Source organism: Exophiala bonariae (assembly GCF_035927105.1).
Source record: "Exophiala bonariae strain CCFEE 5792 chromosome Unknown scaffold_4, whole genome shotgun sequence".
Taxonomy (NCBI): Eukaryota; Fungi; Ascomycota; class Eurotiomycetes; order Chaetothyriales; family Herpotrichiellaceae; genus Exophiala; species Exophiala bonariae.
The window spans coordinates 252,659-272,482 of NW_027042479.1; the positions used below are offsets into that span (position 1 = coordinate 252,659).

General features: G+C 49.5%; 8 protein-coding genes across 8 annotated transcripts; 3 read left to right on the forward strand and 5 right to left on the reverse strand.

Moving 5' to 3' along the window:
* Nucleotides 1-611: 611 nt before the first annotated feature.
* On the reverse strand, nt 612-2,433 carry LTR84_009645 (uncharacterized protein; the record flags this gene model as incomplete). The annotated part of the gene is made up of 2 exons (XM_064853184.1): nt 612-2,157; nt 2,213-2,433. 2 exons carry the CDS (start codon nt 2,431-2,433, stop codon nt 612-614), a joined length of 1,767 nt encoding a protein of 588 aa, XP_064709583.1.
* A 1,025-nt stretch (nt 2,434-3,458) lies between these two features.
* On the forward strand, nt 3,459-5,330 carry LTR84_009646 (uncharacterized protein; the record flags this gene model as incomplete). The annotated part of the gene is made up of 1 exon (XM_064853185.1): nt 3,459-5,330. The coding sequence occupies one exon, from the start codon at nt 3,459-3,461 to the stop codon at nt 5,328-5,330; it is 1,872 nt and encodes a 623-aa protein (XP_064709584.1).
* Nucleotides 5,331-5,503: 173 nt separating this feature from the next.
* LTR84_009647 (uncharacterized protein) lies at nt 5,504-7,689 on the reverse strand (the record flags this gene model as incomplete). The annotated part of the gene is made up of 4 exons (XM_064853186.1): nt 5,504-5,554; nt 5,612-5,942; nt 5,998-6,196; nt 6,258-7,689. The coding sequence occupies 4 exons, from the start codon at nt 7,687-7,689 to the stop codon at nt 5,504-5,506; spliced, it is 2,013 nt and encodes a 670-aa protein (XP_064709585.1).
* Nucleotides 7,690-8,645: 956 nt separating this feature from the next.
* On the reverse strand, nt 8,646-11,424 carry RPN1 (proteasome regulatory particle base subunit; the record flags this gene model as incomplete). Its single annotated transcript, XM_064853187.1, has 2 exons — nt 8,646-8,672; nt 8,731-11,424. 2 exons carry the CDS (start codon nt 11,422-11,424, stop codon nt 8,646-8,648), a joined length of 2,721 nt encoding a protein of 906 aa, XP_064709586.1.
* A 463-nt stretch (nt 11,425-11,887) lies between these two features.
* Nucleotides 11,888-13,109, forward strand: LTR84_009649 (uncharacterized protein; the record flags this gene model as incomplete). The annotated part of the gene is made up of 3 exons (XM_064853188.1): nt 11,888-12,348; nt 12,421-12,717; nt 12,806-13,109. The coding sequence occupies 3 exons, from the start codon at nt 11,888-11,890 to the stop codon at nt 13,107-13,109; spliced, it is 1,062 nt and encodes a 353-aa protein (XP_064709587.1).
* Nucleotides 13,110-13,709: 600 nt separating this feature from the next.
* Nucleotides 13,710-16,578, reverse strand: LTR84_009650 (uncharacterized protein; the record flags this gene model as incomplete). The annotated part of the gene is made up of 2 exons (XM_064853189.1): nt 13,710-13,797; nt 13,877-16,578. 2 exons carry the CDS (start codon nt 16,576-16,578, stop codon nt 13,710-13,712), a joined length of 2,790 nt encoding a protein of 929 aa, XP_064709588.1.
* A 445-nt stretch (nt 16,579-17,023) lies between these two features.
* LTR84_009651 (uncharacterized protein) lies at nt 17,024-18,134 on the forward strand (the record flags this gene model as incomplete). Its single annotated transcript, XM_064853190.1, has 2 exons — nt 17,024-17,330; nt 17,377-18,134. The coding sequence occupies 2 exons, from the start codon at nt 17,024-17,026 to the stop codon at nt 18,132-18,134; spliced, it is 1,065 nt and encodes a 354-aa protein (XP_064709589.1).
* Nucleotides 18,135-18,276: 142 nt separating this feature from the next.
* Nucleotides 18,277-19,441, reverse strand: LTR84_009652 (uncharacterized protein; the record flags this gene model as incomplete). Its single annotated transcript, XM_064853191.1, has 3 exons — nt 18,277-18,843; nt 18,894-19,170; nt 19,230-19,441. The coding sequence occupies 3 exons, from the start codon at nt 19,439-19,441 to the stop codon at nt 18,277-18,279; spliced, it is 1,056 nt and encodes a 351-aa protein (XP_064709590.1).
* Between the last annotated feature and the right edge of the window lie 383 nt (nt 19,442-19,824).

Sequence of the window (19,824 nt, forward strand, 5' to 3'; positions counted from 1 at the left end):
ATGACATGCGGTGATGCTCGAGAAACCTGGCTGAGTCATCTCGTTGATCTGTATTGGATGGAATGGGTGCCAGAAACCACCTACTATTTCAATCATAAACTTCTCTCCATTGCGGAAAGGTTGTGAGGATTTCGAACGCAAAGCCAAGCTTGATGTCACAGACATGTGTTGATGAGGATGTGATATACGTAAATGGACTGTGAATGAACGCTGTGGATAAACCACAATATATTGGATATTTATGACTCATGTGTAATGATGTTGGAACAATGGTCGCTGCCAGATTGTGATCAGCTCAGCCAGGTCAAACTCGAACGCCTTCGCCATTATGCATGATATATGAATATGAAATGATCGTCATCGCTCCTTCGCCTTGTGATTCGTCCAACCGAAAGATCACCATAGCAAGGAGGAAGGCTGAAGATCCAGGATCTCAAAGCAGTCAACCAAGAAGGCAGGGACCAGTTTCAGAATCTTCTTCTCCTGAAATCCAGGGGTCCAAATATCGAACTTGGACCCATCCCAGTACGGAAAATAGGTTTAACTCTAGCTCGTGAAGTATAGACATCGCCTTTCACGTTCAAAAGCAAGGCCCGTTCCCGGGTTGTTTTCTAAACAACGACATTTCTCTGCCGCCACAACCTCCACGCCAAGCACCATAGAACAATTGCTGCACACACACTCACAGCACAGCCCCAAGCCCAGACAGCGAAACATGCATAACCACGGCATTCGCCCTGGCTGTCACTGGCATCGGAGTATCCTGCAGAGTAGACTAGACTCCATACTGCCGCGCCCCCTGCAGGCATCATTGCGACAACACCCCAATTTGTAGCGAAGTTTTCCGCACCCCAAACCACAGAGATAATGATAGGAACCAAAGAGAAGGATGCACCGTAGCCAAGACCAAGTAGTCCAGAGCATAGGAGGAAGAGGGATGGTGTGGCCGTGGTTAGGAACGGAAGGGCGAGAGTGAGGAACGCGAATAAAAGCAAGACTGCCGAAGGTAAAAGGAGCACCAGCCGCGAAAAACTTGTTCGGGTCGAGGGGGGGTTCTCGGGATAGGAAGGTGGTGCGAATAAATCGGATAAAGTACCAGTGAAGAGACGGGCAAAAGTTGATGCCAAAGCGATGATGGAAACATGGGTGGAAGCACGCCCAGCGGGAGGACTCGTTACATCGAAATAATTCTTAGGCGTAAGCGTCGGAATGATGGTGCCCAAATTATTGATGTATGCCTCTCCAGGTCCAGTGAGAAGGAAAAACCCGGCTGCTAGGAGCCACATAGTATGGTCTGTGAGGAATGTGTGGGTTGCATGGTTTAACAGCCACCATTTTTTCTTTTTTAGCCTAGATTTTTCCTCCCGATGCTTGATGACTTGTGATGCAGAGAGATCGAGATATGCTTCTTCGTCGTCGTCATCGTCGGACACAGTTTCCGAGTCTGAGGGGGGGCTCTCTATGGTGCCATAGTTGACGGGAGTGGGAGCTCGGGAGTCGTGATAGAATTCGCTTTCATCCAGCAAGCCACTTCGTTCGAGGGCTTCGACACCATGATCGATCAGATCCTCTTCATCTACAATCTGTAGGCCCAGAGTCCCCAGGAGACCTACGCCAATCAAGGTACCCGCCAGGAAGATGAAATACTTGAAGACATCGAGATCACCCTTTTGGCCATTGGGCAGTCTCTCGTACAACAAATGCGCACCAATCTGGCTCTCCCACATGCCACTCAGTCCAAAAGCCGCAATAGGCACGGCCAGCATAAAGCCACGGTATTTTGCGGTTGCGAAGTTCTTTGCACATGTAGCCACAGCGGAAAGATACATGCAACTTGTCCCTGCACCGATGCCCACAAATGCAAGAATCATGATTCCAAAAGGCCATCCTTGTCCATCAATCTTCGCATCTGCAGGTGGGCCAGATCTGTAAGTATATGCGGCAAGGATATAACCGAAGCCAAAGAGAGCGGATGCGAGAAGTGATAGCGGCGGAGGAGAATATCTGTCACAGAGATATCCAAATAACGGTACGGGAAGATACATTGCCAGTTCCGCCGTGATCGAGACCGCATTGACTCGGAATTGAGTGTAGTGGAGGTCGGTAAGAAAACGTACGCCATAGAGGGAAAACGAGGTGATGGATCCGGCGCATAAGCTGGGGATGAAACGGTTAGCATTCAAGACCACTTTTCGGAATATCTGGCACACACCAACTGAGGACGGCGCAGACGAAGCTCAGCACGCGAGTGACTTCTCTGCGCATCTTGAGACGATCCTGCTCGATGATGCCTTGGGCAACCTGATCCATGAAGTCGTAACCGTCGTCACCAGGTCGAGGTCCTGAGCCACTGGAGCGCCTCCTTCTTCTACGATTGGTATCGAAGTCTAACGAGGTGATGCGAGGGTTGAAGGTGGGAGATGTAGGCGCCATCCTTGGCGGGCTGCCGCAGACGAGGCGGGCTCTCTAATACTAGGTAGGTTCCATGTAGGGTATAGGAATGCTCTCGGGGATGGAAAGATGCGTATGAGATGAAGCGGACCGGGTCAGGTTGCCATGAAAGACCGTTGTGGGCACGGAGGGATGTAGAAACGAGAGGTGGTGGTGAGGATGGAAGGAGATGTCACTCTGAGACTTGGAGAGGGACGGCAAGAATTGAATGATGCAATTCGCAAGTCAATTCGCAGTTGCCCGTTGCCGACACCTCGACCGTGACGGATACGGACAAGGCAGGAGCGGATCTACCCGCAGAGAGAAGGAGCGACCAGGCGACCACCAGCCTCGTCCGGATATTGACGGCACGGCAAGACTGACAGTTAAAAGTAGGTATTTGAGGCACTGCCACTTATCTCCCTACTCGACTTGAAACCAATTTATCTGAAGTTCTCGTTCGTATGGAACACCACGAGCAATCAGGTTTCCTGTCTTGATAGAATTCGAAGAACGATAGGTATCTCGGCAATCTGGGTTCGCTGGATTGTGCGGAGGACATACTGTAGGGCCTATCGGGCCTCTGCTTATTAGTTGGTGAATATAGCCCAGTGAATAAGTACCCACACTTGTGTTTCTCAGTCGAGCAGCACCAAATTCGGCCACGGTTGTCTGCTATCGGTATACCTCGTCTGATGTCGACTTTGAAAGACTCTTAGTGACTCCATGAGGAGAACCTCCCGTACTCGGTATGGGGTACTTTGCCCCAATATTGGCTTGTGGGCGGGGATGATAATCGACTTGCAAGGTTACTGTAACTAAGCCACGTTAAGTCAGCCCTGGCTGGCTGAACCACCGGTTGCTTGCTTGCTACATCATTCACAGCCCTATTCTAACCATCCCTATCACCTCGCCGCCTGCCCTAGTTCGAAGAAACTCAACTTCAGGAATCATCACTTCACAGTGGCAAGCGTGCTCACGGTAGGGACAAATAATGCAACTCTCTACTTGACGTAGCGCAACCCATTATGACGGAAATCGCAGCCTCGTTGATAGGTATTGCGACATTCGGCATCAAATTGACCACGACTCTGTATGAATTTGGCGCGAACGCCGCCTCTGCAAGAGAACAGACCGATCGTATCGCTCGACATCTCCGTCTCTACTCAGAAGTTCTCGAAGTGTTGGTCGTCCGCATCGATGATGGTGAGCCTATCCATTCTGCCAAGGCACTCAGCCTAGTCGATGAAATATACGATCAATCGTATGATCTCTTCGATGACATCAAAAACTTGATTCCCCAGAAAGGGGTTCGAATGAGTTTTATGCGGAAGCTCGCCTGGAATTTTAAGAAATCCAGGGTTGCGTTGGTGGTTTCCGAGATTGAATACCTCAAAAGTACTGTGACCCTCCTTGTAACTGTTCTGTTTGCAGGGAGGAAGATCCGGTCCTCAAGACGTAAGACGCGGTCGAAAAAGGAATCGAAGAAGGATCGTGAAGAAGTGGATCGTGAGTGTGCGAAGGTGAAAATTGCCATCGTGGAACAAATGAATGCCTCTGCCCACAAGCTGGATATGCAAGTCAAGGTTGAAGAGGAAGAGAGGAACGAGCCAAGCTTGGCCCGTGATAGCCAGGAGCGAGCCCTTATCAGACCAGGAGCTGGAGTCCTCCAACACAGCCTCGAAATAGTGAAATTTAGAGAATCACTTGGGCGCACAGAGGACCAAGGGGAGGAGAGGGCTCTGGTCCTCAATCATTCAGCCGACCTGATCGCAAATCTACTCGATCAATGGACCACTTTGGCGGATGATGCTACAAACCCATCAGTCGCGCAGGGTGACAATGGATTCGGCGATTCTGGTGCATCGAAGATCTCCCAGCCTAATCAAGGTTCGGAAAATTTGGTCTTCATGGATGACAACCAACATGGAGAGGCCACGATCAGCAATATCTCGAACAAGCTACAAGGAGAGGCATCTAGAGAAGAAAATCATAGGAACATGTTAACGGAAGCTTACCTTGACGTGCGAAATAGGGCAGAGCGAGCAGAAGAAGAATTGGCGAGGTTGAAGGCATCTTTGCAAGATTCTCGAAAAACCACGACGCCGGAGAATATCCAGCCTAGCGAGAACATATATTTTGCAGCCTCCTCATCAGATAGTGACGTAAGTCACTACATACCCGATTATGGCGATAATGTGGCTGAGATATGTGAGTCTGATGGACGAAATATCAGAGAAAGCATTGAGGCGGGAATGCCAAGGACTCGGAATGAAATCCAGGCTGAATCGCGTTGGTATGATCAGGAAAGTGAGAGGCTTCGGGGTCAGCATTGGAGTCACAGCGATGACGAAGACGAGCAGAAATGGAAAGCCCACCAAAAACGCAGGCTTGCGGAGATGGTCACTCCGAGGTTTGGTTCAGATGGGATGATCGAGGCACGAAGCACGGTCCGAAATCAAGACAGAGCCACCTATCCTAGAACACCACTCAATGATGACGCGAGACTACATCCAAAAAGCCGTGTTGGAATGACTAGAGGTGCCGCAATGATGGCTGAGATGTGGCCCACAGGAAGTCCTCGAACGAGAGTGGCCGCTGCCAGTTCCAAGAAGTTCTCTGACCCAAAATTGGGTGTGAATGCTAATGAGGAGCAAACAGCAAATAGGGGCATGGGAAGACCCCCTCCCAATAGCGATCGTCTAAGAGGTGATCAGAGGGAAAGTTCCGAGTATCCAGAGCCTCGATATAGTGGACGTGAGGATCCACCCGTCAACCGGACTTCAAAGCAACGTGGTAAATACGAAATTGTGGATCCTGAATGGTATTCCAGGCCCGTTGAGAGACCTTCCAGGCGTGTTAGTACTAAGTACCAAATTGTGGATCCTGAAGATGTATAAATATTCTATCCGCAACGAAGATCCGGATCGCGAATATTTACCACTCAGAGAATTTTATTCGAATCAAGCCCGCTACTGGGCTAGGTATCAAGAAATATTGCGCACCTATACAAGGCAGTGGTGAAGGCATTGCTACTTGTTGACTATAGCATGTCTACTTCAATTGCTCACACCTACAACTTCTCCGAGGCATATCGACTGCGCTTCCGAATACTGGCACCATACTTAACACAAGGGTCAGTCAAAAGAATTTGAGAAGTAAATCAGGTATCAGAACTCACCTTCCAAAAGATGAACGGCACTGGGGCCAATACCGCAGAGATGCCTCCAAGCACAGTCAACGTCCAATGCACTCCGAGGTTCCTATAGAAAGGAATAGACACTGGGATCATGCCCGCAGACACGATGTACCGCACGAAAGTGACACCGACCAATGCACTCGCCGCGTGCATCTCATACGCATCGATCAGATATTGATAAGTCGAGATGAATATCGCCAATATCGCAAATCCCGACGGAATGCAGGATAGAATCGGTGACCAGACGCTGATCGACGGGTAGGCGGTCCATCCCATCCAAAAGAGTCCAATGGGGAGCCATGGTGCACCGAGCCTGTTCCCTTGTCAGCCGACTATCGATCGTCACGGAACTTGGTGACTCCACTCACATTGCAAATATCAGCCTCCTCTCCGGCGGAAGCTTTGTTCCACCACTACTCTCGACTTCCCGCAGCTGCCTTTGATATGTCTTGTATATCCAGGGAACAAATGCTGAGGCCACCGCGAAACCAACACCCAACGCGACGAATATCAGGTAGGTCAAGCCTTGCGATAGTCCGTATGTCTCGGAGAAGATGAATTCGAATCCTGCAGGGTCAGAGTGAGCCAAAGAACATGAGCGCACGGTATTCAAGAAATGTCCACTTACCAGTGAGGAAAGTGAATAGCACGATATATACAACGCTCAAATAAAAAGTAAAAAGAATAGCAATCGGCTCAAACGCAAAGAGCATAATAGGCCTGTACATATTCGCAAGTATCCGGTCTGAAAGCTTGGTGTTCTGCACTTCCATCTGCGACATATACCTCTCATCCCCAGTGATTGCTCGTAGATGCGTTGCTTTCCACTTCAGTAGGATCGGCGCATAAGTTTCGGGAAGGAAGAGGATTACCAGTCCCAAAATAAGGCCCGACCAGATCAGGGTGACCCATTCACACCACCTCCAGGACACAACATCAGATTGCGCAATGAAAGCCCCAATTACAGGCCCGAGGATAGGGCCCCAGAATGCTGAATTGGCAAAAACAGGGAATATCGCCGTGCGTTCTGAGGCATCCCACATATCAGAAATACTCCCTCCAGCACAGGTAAGTGGCGTGGAGCCAAAGAAGCCCGCAAGGAAGCGAAAGACAAGCTGAGCCGCAATGTTCGGCGCCAGCGCCGACGCCATGATCCAGACCATGAACAGACTCAGCGTGGCGATATAAACGACATTACGGCCAAATGTCTCGGAGAGTGGCGCCGCGAACGGTGCTCCAACGCCGAACCCCAGAAGATACATGGACGTTGCGAGCGACTCAGTAACCTCACCGACGTGGAATTCCTCGGCGGCCTTTAGCGTGGCGGGCGAGTCGACGCTCGAAGCGAATCCGACGATCATCCCGATGAGTGCGATCAGCAGCGTGTAGCAGATGCGACGTGGAGTGGACCAGTTATGCGGGTTCAGCTTGTCTTCGAGCCCTTGGTAGCCTACCACAAAGACATGCCCGCCCGTGTCATGCCCTTTCTCGTTGGTATGTGGCGTGTGCATATCAACTCCGGTCAAAGCCTGGCCCATGGCAGCTCCTGTCGACGTTTGTGTTCGATGTGTGCTCACAGTAGCCAGTCGATTGGGCGTGCCGCTTTGTGTGGACGAGGAAGAGATTGAAGAGGAGCTTCCTGCAAACTCCGGACGGAGATACGGCTCGGCTGCTTCTGTCTTCCTGTCTCCTATCAGTGTCGTACTGCTTGTGGCAGTCGCATGATCAGTTCTGGAGGTGCCAGTGTGGTCCCTTTCAGTAAGAATGACTTGATTTGATGTCTCGTCTCTGAATACAATTCCAGAACTTGGCCCATGCTGGCCATTTAAATCAAATGGCGGCTGAGCATTCTCCAGCTGCTTCTCTTCCAAAGCATGATCTCTGCTTTCGATAGTCGTTTCCGGGTAGCTTTCCAGATCATGAGGCGCACCTGCCTCGTGAGACTGCGTAACTAGCACCGGTGGCTGTTGATTGGAGGAAGCAACCTTCTCAATGCCATGCCGTTCAATCTGCGCTTCCAATCTCCGACGAAAGCGTCGATACTGGAGAATCGACTGCATCGTCGGAGGTACCTAGGTAGTGACGTACAGGTATTTCGCGTCACGTAATGGTGTAAAGTATTAAATACGATGCAAGTCTCCGTTCAACGATCAAAAGTCGTGTATTGTCCTACGAAGAACACAACAAGAAAACATAAATAGCATTAAAGATTGGAAACGAAAAAATGTAGAACAGGAAGAAAACACCGATGCAGGCCGTCCATACAAGGCGAAGCATCGGATATGGTAGCGGGTGACGAGCATGGTGAGATCGATTGACAATCAAGCATCTCCAGCATCTCCAAGAAGGGAAATCTTACCTATGGCCGATGCTAATCTCCATAACTAGCCCTAGAGATTCGTGCCTTGGTAGGACTTGTGCGGTGACAAAGAGAGGAACAGTGCGAGAAGCACATCTCACCGAGAAGCTTCCGGAACGAGCTTCGATCTCGGGAGGAACGGCAACTGCGAGTAGTGGTGGTACATCTCGGAATGCGTCACCACCTGGAAAGCAACTGGATACAGGGAAACGCAAACAGATGAACAGAGTTTGATGGTCAAAGTCACGTGCGCCGCGCCTGTGAATCCGTGCCGGGTGAACAATGGGTGAAAGCTGAACTCATGACATTTTCCCAAGACAATGGCTATCTGGACCGGACAGGCATTCGAGCATACAGTCGCAGTTGCAAGGGGGAAAAAAGAAATGTTGAGAAAGACTTGTTCGTCATCAGGGGAAAGATCTGTGAACCTGAGCAGGCATCTCTAGTGGCGGGTGGTGACGGAGTGAACCAATCATAGTGTTGAAGACGTCTCTATTGTGGCCTTTCTCTGCCTCGACACGGCAAATTTGGCGGAGGGTCTACTTGGACCATCTCTAGTGCTACCTATGATACACTCCTTCCCTCAATACCTCGCCACGCCTGAAGAATCTTTCCATGCTATTGTGACAGTGATACTGGGTATGCTATTAGCCTACACTATTTGGTGCTTCCCCATTCCGGATTCTGGAGATAGGTTAGTTCGCGAGTTTAATCATATAGAGTCAATATGGTCTTGACGTACCTTGCGCAAAATGACCAAGTTTTCGAGCGTACTGCTCAGAGAAATATATTCCTCATCCTCCAGTTCTGCTCTTTCACCGTATGCCAACAGCACTGGTGTGCTTTGTGTTTGCCAACCAGTAATGGTTCTAGGTCGACCAGCAGCTCCCACAACATCAACAGCTTGACCCACCCGGACATTTACTGTCAATGGCTTCAGGTCTTCGTCGAGGGTGATCAAGAATCTGGGATACATCGCTGCCGCCAGGAAGTAGAGGAGATAGTGACCGTCACCAAGGATGAATTGTTTCGCATCAATCAGAGACACGAGAACAGTAAGCAATCCAGCAGCAGCAACCCTCGACAATACCTGTCGATCAGTGTGGAAGGGGTTCAGTGACATGGTGCCTTTTCCCATGTGGAGAAGTCCTTGTGCGATCCGCACCATGAAGAGCGAATTCTGGTCTCTGTGGTAATAACTGGCAAGTTGCCTCAGCAGTTGTGCGAGGCGTGCATTGTTGGTTCCGGCACCAACGAGGCCCATCGCAAAGATAGCGTTGATAGCGACATCATTGTCATTGTCGTGGCTGTACCTCGACAAGGTATCATATATCTTCATCTGGGGATTACTGGGACTGATCAGACCCATGGCAAGCGGTACCACCTTGCGGATATTTGCTTCACCATAGTGCATGAGATGTCCAAATTGTCGAAGGACCATGTCCTGGCCAACATCCTCACCCATGGCGATGAGGGACAGGCCAAGAACAGCGTAAGATTGAACCAGTTGTTCCCCTGTGTTCTCTTCCTTGTCCTCAATGTGGTCGTTGCAGATATGGAGGAGTTCTTGCAGTTTGAGCACAGCTCCAGTGCCTGCCCATGCACATACAGAGGCAAGTGTCGCAGTAGGCGTAGCCATGGGATGATCGACGGCCTTGAGGATGTCCAGAATCACGTCAACCTCTTCTTGCTTGCCGAAGTAGAGGAGGGCTAGACCAAGAGCCATGAATCTGGCCCATTTGTCCTTCAGTTGTTTCTGTCGCTCATCGTCCATCAATTGAGTCGCGATGGCTTCCGCAACTTGATTGTTTGATGAGCCGACAAAAATCATGCCGAGTGACACGGCTGCCATGGCAGATTGCTGTATCTCCAATGTGCTATCTTCCACTATAGGTAGGAGGTAGTCAAGCAGATCTTCACGGTTTGAGCCTGCATACGATAGACCAAGACCCATGATGGCGGCCAATCTTATTGACGGCTTAGGGCTTTGAAGAACGTCGTCGTCGCTTAGAAGGGAGACTACTGGGTCACCCTCCATTCTGACACCAGAATTGACAATGCCATATGCCAAGAGCGCACCAGCTTTGATACTATCTTCTGAAAGCTGTTGGAATTTGTCGATAGTGTCAAGACTGCCTTCAACATCCCACTGCATGAGTAAACCCAGAGACGCAGTTGTAGAAAGCATGCCATCGTCTTTGGTCTTCCAAACCCATGGGCGCTGTTCACCTTCCACAAGCATCAATTTGTCACTACCGAAACCGGCATTGACGAATGCATTAACGAAAGCGCTGGCCAAATTGTGCTTGGCCGAGTCTGCAGCAGCGGAGCTCCCACGTCCTGATTCCAGGTGGGTCTTGTAGATGTCTTCTGGGACCTTGGGTTCTAGAATGTTGAGCTCTTTTGCAAGAGTCTTGAAATGGTTGGGTAGTTGTGTGTTTCCAAGGCACTCTGCAATATCTTGCTCGTCTTTGGTCTCCGAGGGGACGTCTAATGATATTCTCTGTCGTGCAATGAGGAAGGCTAATTGCTTCTTCAAGGCAACATCATCTGTTGACTCCAAATCTTGCCGTATCAACTCATGGTCATTGAGTCTGATAGCTACCACGATAGCCTGGGCGAGTTTGTTGTACTTTACGTAGATGTCGTGTGCTGTTTTGAGGAAGGCGACATCGTCGGGGTATGTGAGCAGGTTGACCATGCCGAGCATATACAGGCAAACACGTGAGAAGGTGTTTTCATCGAGAAAGCGAGGGATCTCTTCGATCATCTCAAGCTCAGACAAGAGATCAACGGCATCTGCTTCCGCATTATGGCTCAGGAAATAAGGGACAAGGGACAAAGCCAGTTCGGTGAGATCTCCGACTTCCCGCTCATCAGTCAGTCGATTCTGGTATTCCTGGCCGATTTCTAGAGCCAGATGACGAATGTATTCATGACCCCAAGAGCCCAGGTCGTCTGATTTTGACAGTAACCGGTACTTGAGAGTTTCCAATTTCTCCTCGTCGCCATAAGTCATTCCTAGAACGGAAAGCATGTCTGCTAGTGAGTCTCGATCGGTGCCAGCAGACCATTTGTCGTAGAGGGCTGCAAGTTCATCATAGTGTGGTCGAAGGAATTTGAGAGGTTTAGGAACGGCGGTCATGGAGGAGGTAGATGTCTTAATGAAGTTCTTGATGGCATCAATGGCGGGTTTGTAAAGGGAGGTATCATCTTCCTTCAGCCGTTCAACGAGCATCTCAAGTTCACTCTTGAGTTGTTGATCTTCCTCGCTGAGCTCTTCTTCGGCAGGGACATCTTGTTTGCCATTTAGGACCTTCTCGCCGTCTTTCGTTGAGGGTTTTTGGGCATCACCATTCTGAATGGGTGTGTCATCGGCCTTGCCCTTGCCCTTCTCTGCGGCGGTGGGCTTCTTGTCATTGTCGTCCTGCGCCATTGTGGCCGGTTGCCCTGCGTGGCCAAAAAGAGGATGTAAGGAAGCGCCGAAAGGAAAGATGTGAAGGAGACGAATTAGAGATTGATGGGATGTGGTCGGAGGAAAGGCAAGAGGAGGTATCTCTGGTGCTGGTGAATGATTACCGAGCAATTGTAGGTGAAGTAAACGTAGTTGACAGGGCCAGGACGGATAATTGGATTAGGTGACTATTTGGTCGCGCGTCAAATGGGAAACTGATGGAGGCGGCGAGGCTCACTTGCCTTGCAGCAATTCTGCTTTAGTAGGGACTAATTATTAGTGCCTCGGGTCACCTTCCCGGTGTAACCATTCCCTGTTCGATTTATTCCATGAATGATTTCCCCAAGTCCAACGATCTGGTGCAGCTTCGAGTCCAAGGTCAAAGACTCCGCCAACTGACCACGACGACACCCTCATTCTAACGGCGGTCCGTCCAAATCCGACTATGCCTCGCGCCTCGCGCATTCCGGCGATACTAATCAGCCAAAAACCACCCTCTAGATTACCATCCAATGCTCCGCGATTATGGAATGCGAAAGAACGGATCAAGACCAATGTCGGGCTCAAGCAGCGTGACATGGAGAAACTGAAAGAGTCGCCTCACATTCAGTACGAGAAGAGCCTTGAGCGGTCCAACAATGAGGCTACATATAAAAGATGGTTGAAACTTAGATACGCCGAGCCAATGGAAGGCAAGGATCAATGGTGGAAGAATGAGAGCAGTATGGTGCTTCAGTACATGGAGAACCATCCGCAGCTTTGCAAAGTGTCAGAGGATGTGCAAATATTCATCTCGGAAAATCCACAGTTGACTGCCCACCAAATATCCTATCTGCTGAGGAACCCAGCTCGATATTTCAGCATCCCTAAAAATGTGCCTTTCGAAGATCGAAAACAAATATACTTGTGAGTCCAGGCTTTCCTCGGGACACTGCTCAGCATCAGTCAAGATATCCGTCCACTAATAAAATACCACAGTCCGGATCCCAAAGATGCAGTAATCCTGCTAAGAACCAAACATCTCGGCCCGCGCTACGCAGCCTTCTTTGTACCCCTGCACTTCAACAAACTCGACATGCGAGATTACCTCAAATCCGTCTATAATGTAGACATCCTCCATATCAGGAGCACAATTATTCAAGCAAAAGTCAAACAGATACCCACAATGTCCAAAGTCGGACGGGGATACTGGGCCCGCCCAGCAAGCCGGAAGAAAATGACCGTTCTATTAGCAAAACCGTTCGTTTATCCTGAAGAAATCAAAGATCTATCCGAGTAAGTGGCCTTTTATTTCCCATGCACAAATTCCCTTCTCCTTCTCTTGCCCCGAACAAACAAACTGACCAACCCTTTACAAAAACAGATGGGACCACGAACATTACTGGGATACGCAAATAGCGCGCGAGAAAGAATACAAAAAGCAAGCCGACACAACCAAACCCAACGAAGATTTCCGTGCCGCCATGAAATCTCAGGCGAAAGCCGTTGTCCGGAATCTCAAGACGTCAAGGGAATGGACGCCGACGTGGAAGGAGCTCGCGTCGAATCAACGCGCCATGCAGGGCGCCGTCACAGCTATTCCCCCGAAGAAGTCCGCTTCATCATTACCGCTGCCTCCCCCTGAGAGAGCGACGACAGGGGAGAGTATACGATCGCTTCCTGAGTAGTGAAGAGGGCGAAAGTAGACATTCTCTTGTATATTATTATTGCCACCAACACTGGTGCCCCTGTTATCGTACTCTATTCCAATTACCCGACAAGGCCATATTCAACCACGGTACTAGGGAACAACCTCATGAGGTCAAGCTGATGGTGGTGATAGATCTTGGGAGTATCAGTGTGAAACAAGGAATTGTACCATCCGAAGACAAATTCGAGTGCATAAGAAATGATAGGTGTCCCAAGGACAGGATCTTCCATTGTAAAAGCTGTATATATATCAACTCGCAAGCAAGGTAGAGTGTGAGGGGGAAAATCACGATTCGCACTGGGTTCTGTATTCGCTTCTCCGGCAGTAGGGGCCTAAAAAGGGCACAGCAGAATTTGAATGAAACGTGTCCGTAACTTGGAAGGCAATGCATTATATATGTGTGTATGATATATGTTATAAATTCGGAAGCAGCATCCTCCTGACTAACGCATGCACATGAATGAGAGGGCTCCAACTACGGATCCTACCACAAGACACGATGAGGAGAGAAAGGTGAAGGGACAAACTGCTATGCTGTGCTTGATATTATATACCACTCCTTCCAACACCTACAAATCTACAGTCTGCTCTCAACCTTGGCAAAGTGCTGGTCCGTGGCCCACACCGACTCGGGCCAGATATGGCGGAGGGCTTCGTAGACGTGCCTGTTGAGCGAAAGGATGTCAGTAAATGGTGAATGAATGAGAGGGGGTAAGGAATGAAAGGATTTAGAGGAAGACTTACTTGACATAAATGATTTGGAGATCAGCCTTGACCTCCTCAGGGACATCCTTGACATCCTTGCGGTTGTGGCTGGGAAGGAGAACGGTTTTGACACCCGCACGGTGAGCGCCGATTAACTTCTCTTTGATGCCGCCAACGGGCATGACACGACCTCGCAAGCTCATCTCCCCCGTCATGGCGATCTCCGGTGGTACAGCCTTGCCTGAGAATAATGAGATGAGAGCGACAGTATGCGCCAGACCAGCACTGGGGCCGTCTTTGGGCGTGGCCCCTGCTGGGCAATGGACGTGGATGGCCCGTTTCTCCATAATGTCCTCGTTTGGATCGTGGGTCAGACCGAGTTCGTAGCTGTGTGCTTTAACCCATGTCAGTGCCACCTCGACCGATTCTTTCAGAACGTCGCCAAGTTTGCCTGTCAATTGGACTCTTCCTTTACCGGGCATGTCGGCAACTTCGATGAAGAGGATGCTTCCCTGACCACCAGAAGAATAAGCCACCAGGCCGGTGACAACGCCAGGACGAGATCTCTTTTCGGCAATCTCCTCCTCAAAGCGTTCTATCCCGAGAATTTCTTCAAGCTCATCCATAAGAACAACAGGGTTGTACTTGGTTTCGTCAATATCGCGGGCATCTGCGTACTGTACAGCTTTGTAGCGGCACACTGAGCCTATCTCTCGCTCCAGATTTCGCACACCTGATTCACGGGTATATGAAGTGATGATAGTGTCCAAAACATCAACTGGGATTTGTACTTGCCCATCTGAAAGCCCATTGGTGCGAATCTGCTTGGGGATCAAATGTTGTTTTGCAATGTGCCGTTTTTCAATCGTAGTATATCCGGATAGTTGAATCGTTTCCATGCGATCCAACAATGGGGCAGGAATGGTATCGAGAGAATTGGCTGTGGCGATGAAGAGTACCTTGCTGAGGTCGATTGGGATATTAACATAGTGGTCATTGAAACTATGATTCTGCTCAGGGTCAAGCACTTCGAGCATAGCTGCTGACGGATCACCATGGAAATTGTTGGAGCTTATTTTGTCGATTTCATCAAGGAGGAATACCGGGTTTGCCACACCAACTTTCTTCAAACCACTGACGATGAGGCCAGGCATCGCAGCAACATAAGTTCGTCGATGACCTCTGATCTCAGCTTCGTCCCTAACGCCTCCCAAGGAGATTCTATGAAATTTGCGTCCCAATGACAGGGCAATCGACTTTGCCAAAGAAGTCTTTCCGGTACCAGGTGGTCCGACGAGAAGTAAAATAGGTGACTTGTCAACCATTCGTTTTGATTTCAGGACGTGAAGCTTCGCGGTAGCGGCATCCTTTTCATCATCCCCAATCTGTTCGGCTTCTTTCTCCTCACCTTCCTGTGGAGGAGTAAGCTGCTTTGTCAGACGAGAGATCTGCTGGTCAACATCAGCATTGACTGATTGCTTCAATTTCAGAACGGCTAGATATTCCAAAAGCCGCTTTTTGATCTTTTCAAGGCCATAATGATCATCGTCAAGCTGCTTACGAGCACGCTTCAATGTATCTGCACCTAGCTGATCGTCTGTTGTCTTGGTCCATGGGATTTCGACAAGGTTTTCGACATATGATCGGATGACACCATATTCGGCATTCGCTGGATTCATCTTCTTTAGACGTCTCAGTTCACGATCTGCAGCTTTTTGGGCTTCCAATGATAGACCGGCTTCTGCAACCTTCTTCTTGAGCTCTTCGACTTCATTGACTTCATTGTCGTCTTCTGCATCGCCACGGCCTTGTCCTGGCACTCCTGGTGGCGTCATGCCATTGAGACCAGACATAGCCCGTCTTGCCAAAGCCTCACGTTGACTTTGATTGAGATCCGAAATGTCTACCCCGAGATTTGGTAGGGTTGTAGAGGTCACTGAGGTGATTTTGATGTTTCCATTGATGCCAGAAATCTGCTTGTTCAATAGGGCCAGCACCCTCTCCAGTCGCTCATGCAAATCCAATGTGCTCAAAATCCGTAGTTTTTCTTCGAAGCTTGCCTCTACAATGTCGGTCATGAAGTCGGCCAATTGACCAGCCTGCGAAAGGTCTTTCTTTGCAATGAAAAGCTCGAAGCGGCGAACAATAAGTGGTGATAAAACCATCGAAGCCGGTCTGAAAAGTGAAGAAAGTCTCAGGAGGGTGAGCAATTCACGGGACCGCTGCTTTAGACGTGTGAAACTTGCCCGCAAATCACCGTCATTGAGATCAGGGACTTCATCCTCGTAAAAAGTGACCTCGGCCTCGAAATGTGGCTTCTCATGCTTAATCCTATCAATCTTGAAGCGTTGTACACCCTCCACGATCAAATAGGGATCGGCATTGGAGTTGCCTTGCACGCCAATGATCTTTGCAAGGGTGCCATATCCAAACAAATCTTGTTTTCTAGCGTTTCCAGGATCTATGCCCTCGTGTTGGGTATGCTTGCTGCTCTCGTTCTCGGAACTATCCAATAATTCTTTCCCATCGGGGCTGAGGAATGGCGAATTTACTGGAACACAGCCAACCGGCAGCTGGGTCGAGCCAGTCCTCGACCTGGTTGCCCTTTGAAAAGCCGATGATAGGAGGAGAGGTATGTCGGCACGATTAGAAACTGAGATGCGCAGGGTGACACCGGGCAAGAGGACCGAGTCTTTCGGAAGAGGAATAAGTGGGATGGTAGCCTTCGCAGTGTAACCCATCTTGACGACGTATGGCAGTGAGAGAGCGATGAAGAAGAGATGGGAGGATTAAGAGAAAGTGATGTTTATCAAAGTCCGGGGTACATGAATCCGATTAGTGATGCGGGTGTGGGCTGACCCCGTCGGCTTCCATAGAAGATGATCGATGATTGATGAACAGCGACATGAAGCCGAGAGAGTTCACTCTACACTCATGTCACCCGTACTGCCGAGGCTCTACGGCAGATAGCGATTCGAGCCTATCTACAAGAGCACGTGATACTCCCGATTTCGGCCAGGAATTTGAATGTTCCGGAAGGTGCCATTGAAGCAAGATATTTTTTGGCGAGTACGCGAAATAAACATCAATGCGAGGAGCACACCACTATTTAAAAAAAGGCTCGGGAGAGTTTCATTTCGGGTTCAAACTTCAATTGATTAATCTTTCAGTGAGCTTTTTGCCATTATGTCGAACACGGCTGTCTTGGAGGAAAATGCTCTATCTCAAAGCCTCGACCATCAAAAGTCCACAACTTTGAACATCGGAACCAGAAAATCAAAATTGGCTCTGGTGCAGACAGACCTGGTTGTGAAAGCCCTGACTGCTGCTTGTCCAGATAATGTCTACGCGATCAAAGCTCGAGATACTGCCGCAGGTGACATCGATAAAGTTACTCCTTTTAAGGATATGCCAGTCAAGAACATTTGGACTCACGAGCTTGAGACTTTGATGATCGAGGGACATCTCGATATCTTGGTTCATTCCCTGAAAGGTTCGTTTGTTTCGTGGTTCTAACCACGATGACTGACCCGTTCTAGATGTGCCTACACTATTGCCGCCAGGCTGTGAACTTGGCGCTGTGCTTGATCGTGAAGATCCTCGGGATGCTTTCGTACTCAAGGCTGGGCGGGAGCCAATTACTATTGACAAGCTTCCTGCCGGCTCGGTGATCGGGACGTCTTCTATCCGCAGAACTGCACAGATTGCCTGGAAATATCCTCACTTGGTTGTGAAAGATATGAGAGGCAACGTTGGGACACGGTTGGCCAAACTGGACGCCGATGATGGACAATTCGATGCATTGATTCTTGCGGCTGCTGGTCTTCTTCGACTGGACCTAGGGAACCGAATCACTCAATACTTGAGCTCAGAAAGTGGAGGTATGCTATATGCTGTCGGACAAGGTGCCATTGGAATTGAAAGTCGATCGAACGACCCACGTGTGCAGGCTTCGCTCAAACTTATCGACCACCAAAGAACACATTTGGCCATCGCCGCTGAAAGAAGCTTGTTGAGAACACTCGAAGGAGGATGCAGTGCTCCCTTAGGTGTAGAGACCAGTTGGCACCAGACCAAAGACGGCAAAACACTTCTCCAAATGAAGTCCAATGTCGTCAGCACGGACGGGAAAGAATTTGCAGAAATAGATTTGAAGCAGGAAGTCAACACGAGAACTGAAGCAGAGTCGTTTGGTGTGTATGCCGCCTCAGAATTACTACACAAGGGTGCCGACAAGATCCTCAATGAGATCAAGGCCAAGAAGCCAACCACAGTCACTGATTTAATTGAGACATGAGCTCAACCAGGGGCACCGCGGACGTCCAGGAAGCTGAGCCGAGGCTTACTCGATCTGATCGCCGGGTAGGCTTAGTCTGACATCGTCAAAAGGACAGCCGCTCTGACTGGTTCAAGCCTACTTGTACCCAGGGTTGACCATATCACCCTCTGTTCATGGAGTTTCCAGCGCCCTTCGGATTGGCCTCCACGAATTCATCCCATTCCCTAGCCTTCCTCGTCGCAGCATCAACCTCTGCCATATCATCCTCGTCTGGTGCGGGCTTAGGCTCATCACCAGTGCCTTCGATGATGCCCCCACGTCTTCGCTCTTCTTCTAGGTACTCATCAATACTCATGGTGGGTAAATTGTGGCCTGGCTTGAAAACCCCTTGTTGAAGCTCGGTTCGCTTGCCGACAATGGTGAAAGGCTGAAGTGGTTTGCCAGTGGGGCTTAGAAGAGGGCCACCTCGACGACCAAGTCCTGAGAGTGTATTTGGACCATCAAGTCTGTCGGAATATTCTGTTGACCGAGCAGCCTCTCTGGAGTCTGGAGTGGGACCAGGATTGACCGGCGCTGCTTGGCGCATATGCGAAAGAATCTCCAGCTCCTGGGTGATGCTATCAAGAGAAGAAAATGTCCGATTGACTGCAAGCGAGACCTCCGCTAGGTACAAGTCTCGGATCGTCTCTTCGTCGATGTCTGATTTTCGAGACTCTTTTCGGAGATACTACTTTTCTTAGCAAGACGAGTAGCACCAATTACAAACCCTAGACTTACCTCGAGTTTCTGTTTCAGCGCCTTTTCTTCCTGAAAACGTCCAATCTTGATCTTCCGCTTCTCCTCCGGGTTGTTCGAAGATAGGACTCGGAAAGAAGTTCGTGACTCCAAGAACCTTTGGTAAAGTTTTCGATCCGTCGAAGTCAATAATCCGTAGTGATCGACATTCGTGAGGAAGCTTTCCAAAAGCTCTGATGACTTTTTCAAAGCCGTAAGTCTGTCGTCACCGTATGATCGATTCTTCAGCTCCGCAAGCGTGTAATCCACCGTGAGATACCTATCAACAAAATTAGCGGGTCGTTTCCCTCCTCAGGGCCACCTGCACTGGTATCATACTGGATGTCGTTTGTGGATATGTCCTCCAGTTCCTCATTACTGCTGAAGAGCGACAACTTTTGGATCAGCTGTCGACATTGCTCGAAGCTGTCGGTAAGGGCTTGCAAACGCGCTTTGAAAGCCTCGGTCTGTGGCTCCAGTTGATCAAGCTCAGCTTCTTGGGATTTGGCGCGCTGGAAGAGTTCTTTCAGAGAGCAGTCGGAGGCTTCCATTATTGAAACGTAGGGTTATTATCGCGAATATAAGTGCCAGATTCTACTCTTCAGGATGTTTTGTCGTTCAAAGTCGTCAAGTGATGAGGTCTTGATTGGTATTATGTCTTTGCCCCCACAGTTACAGTGACGATAGTGGGAAATTGAGTTGGTGGCGAATTGCTGGTTAGATGTGCTGGAACATTCGACTTCGGTACAGTGGAATAGGTCACCCGGGTTGGACTGTCTATGGGGATTCGAATTCCTTTGGATTATATCGAAAAAGTTGCGGTATGGTTCTTCTCACAGTTTGTAAGCGATGAGGTGGGTGTAGTCCCATAAGGCTGGCGGACGTAGTTGGAGCGATGCCAAGGACTCGGATGTCGCGCCTTCCACTTGGAATC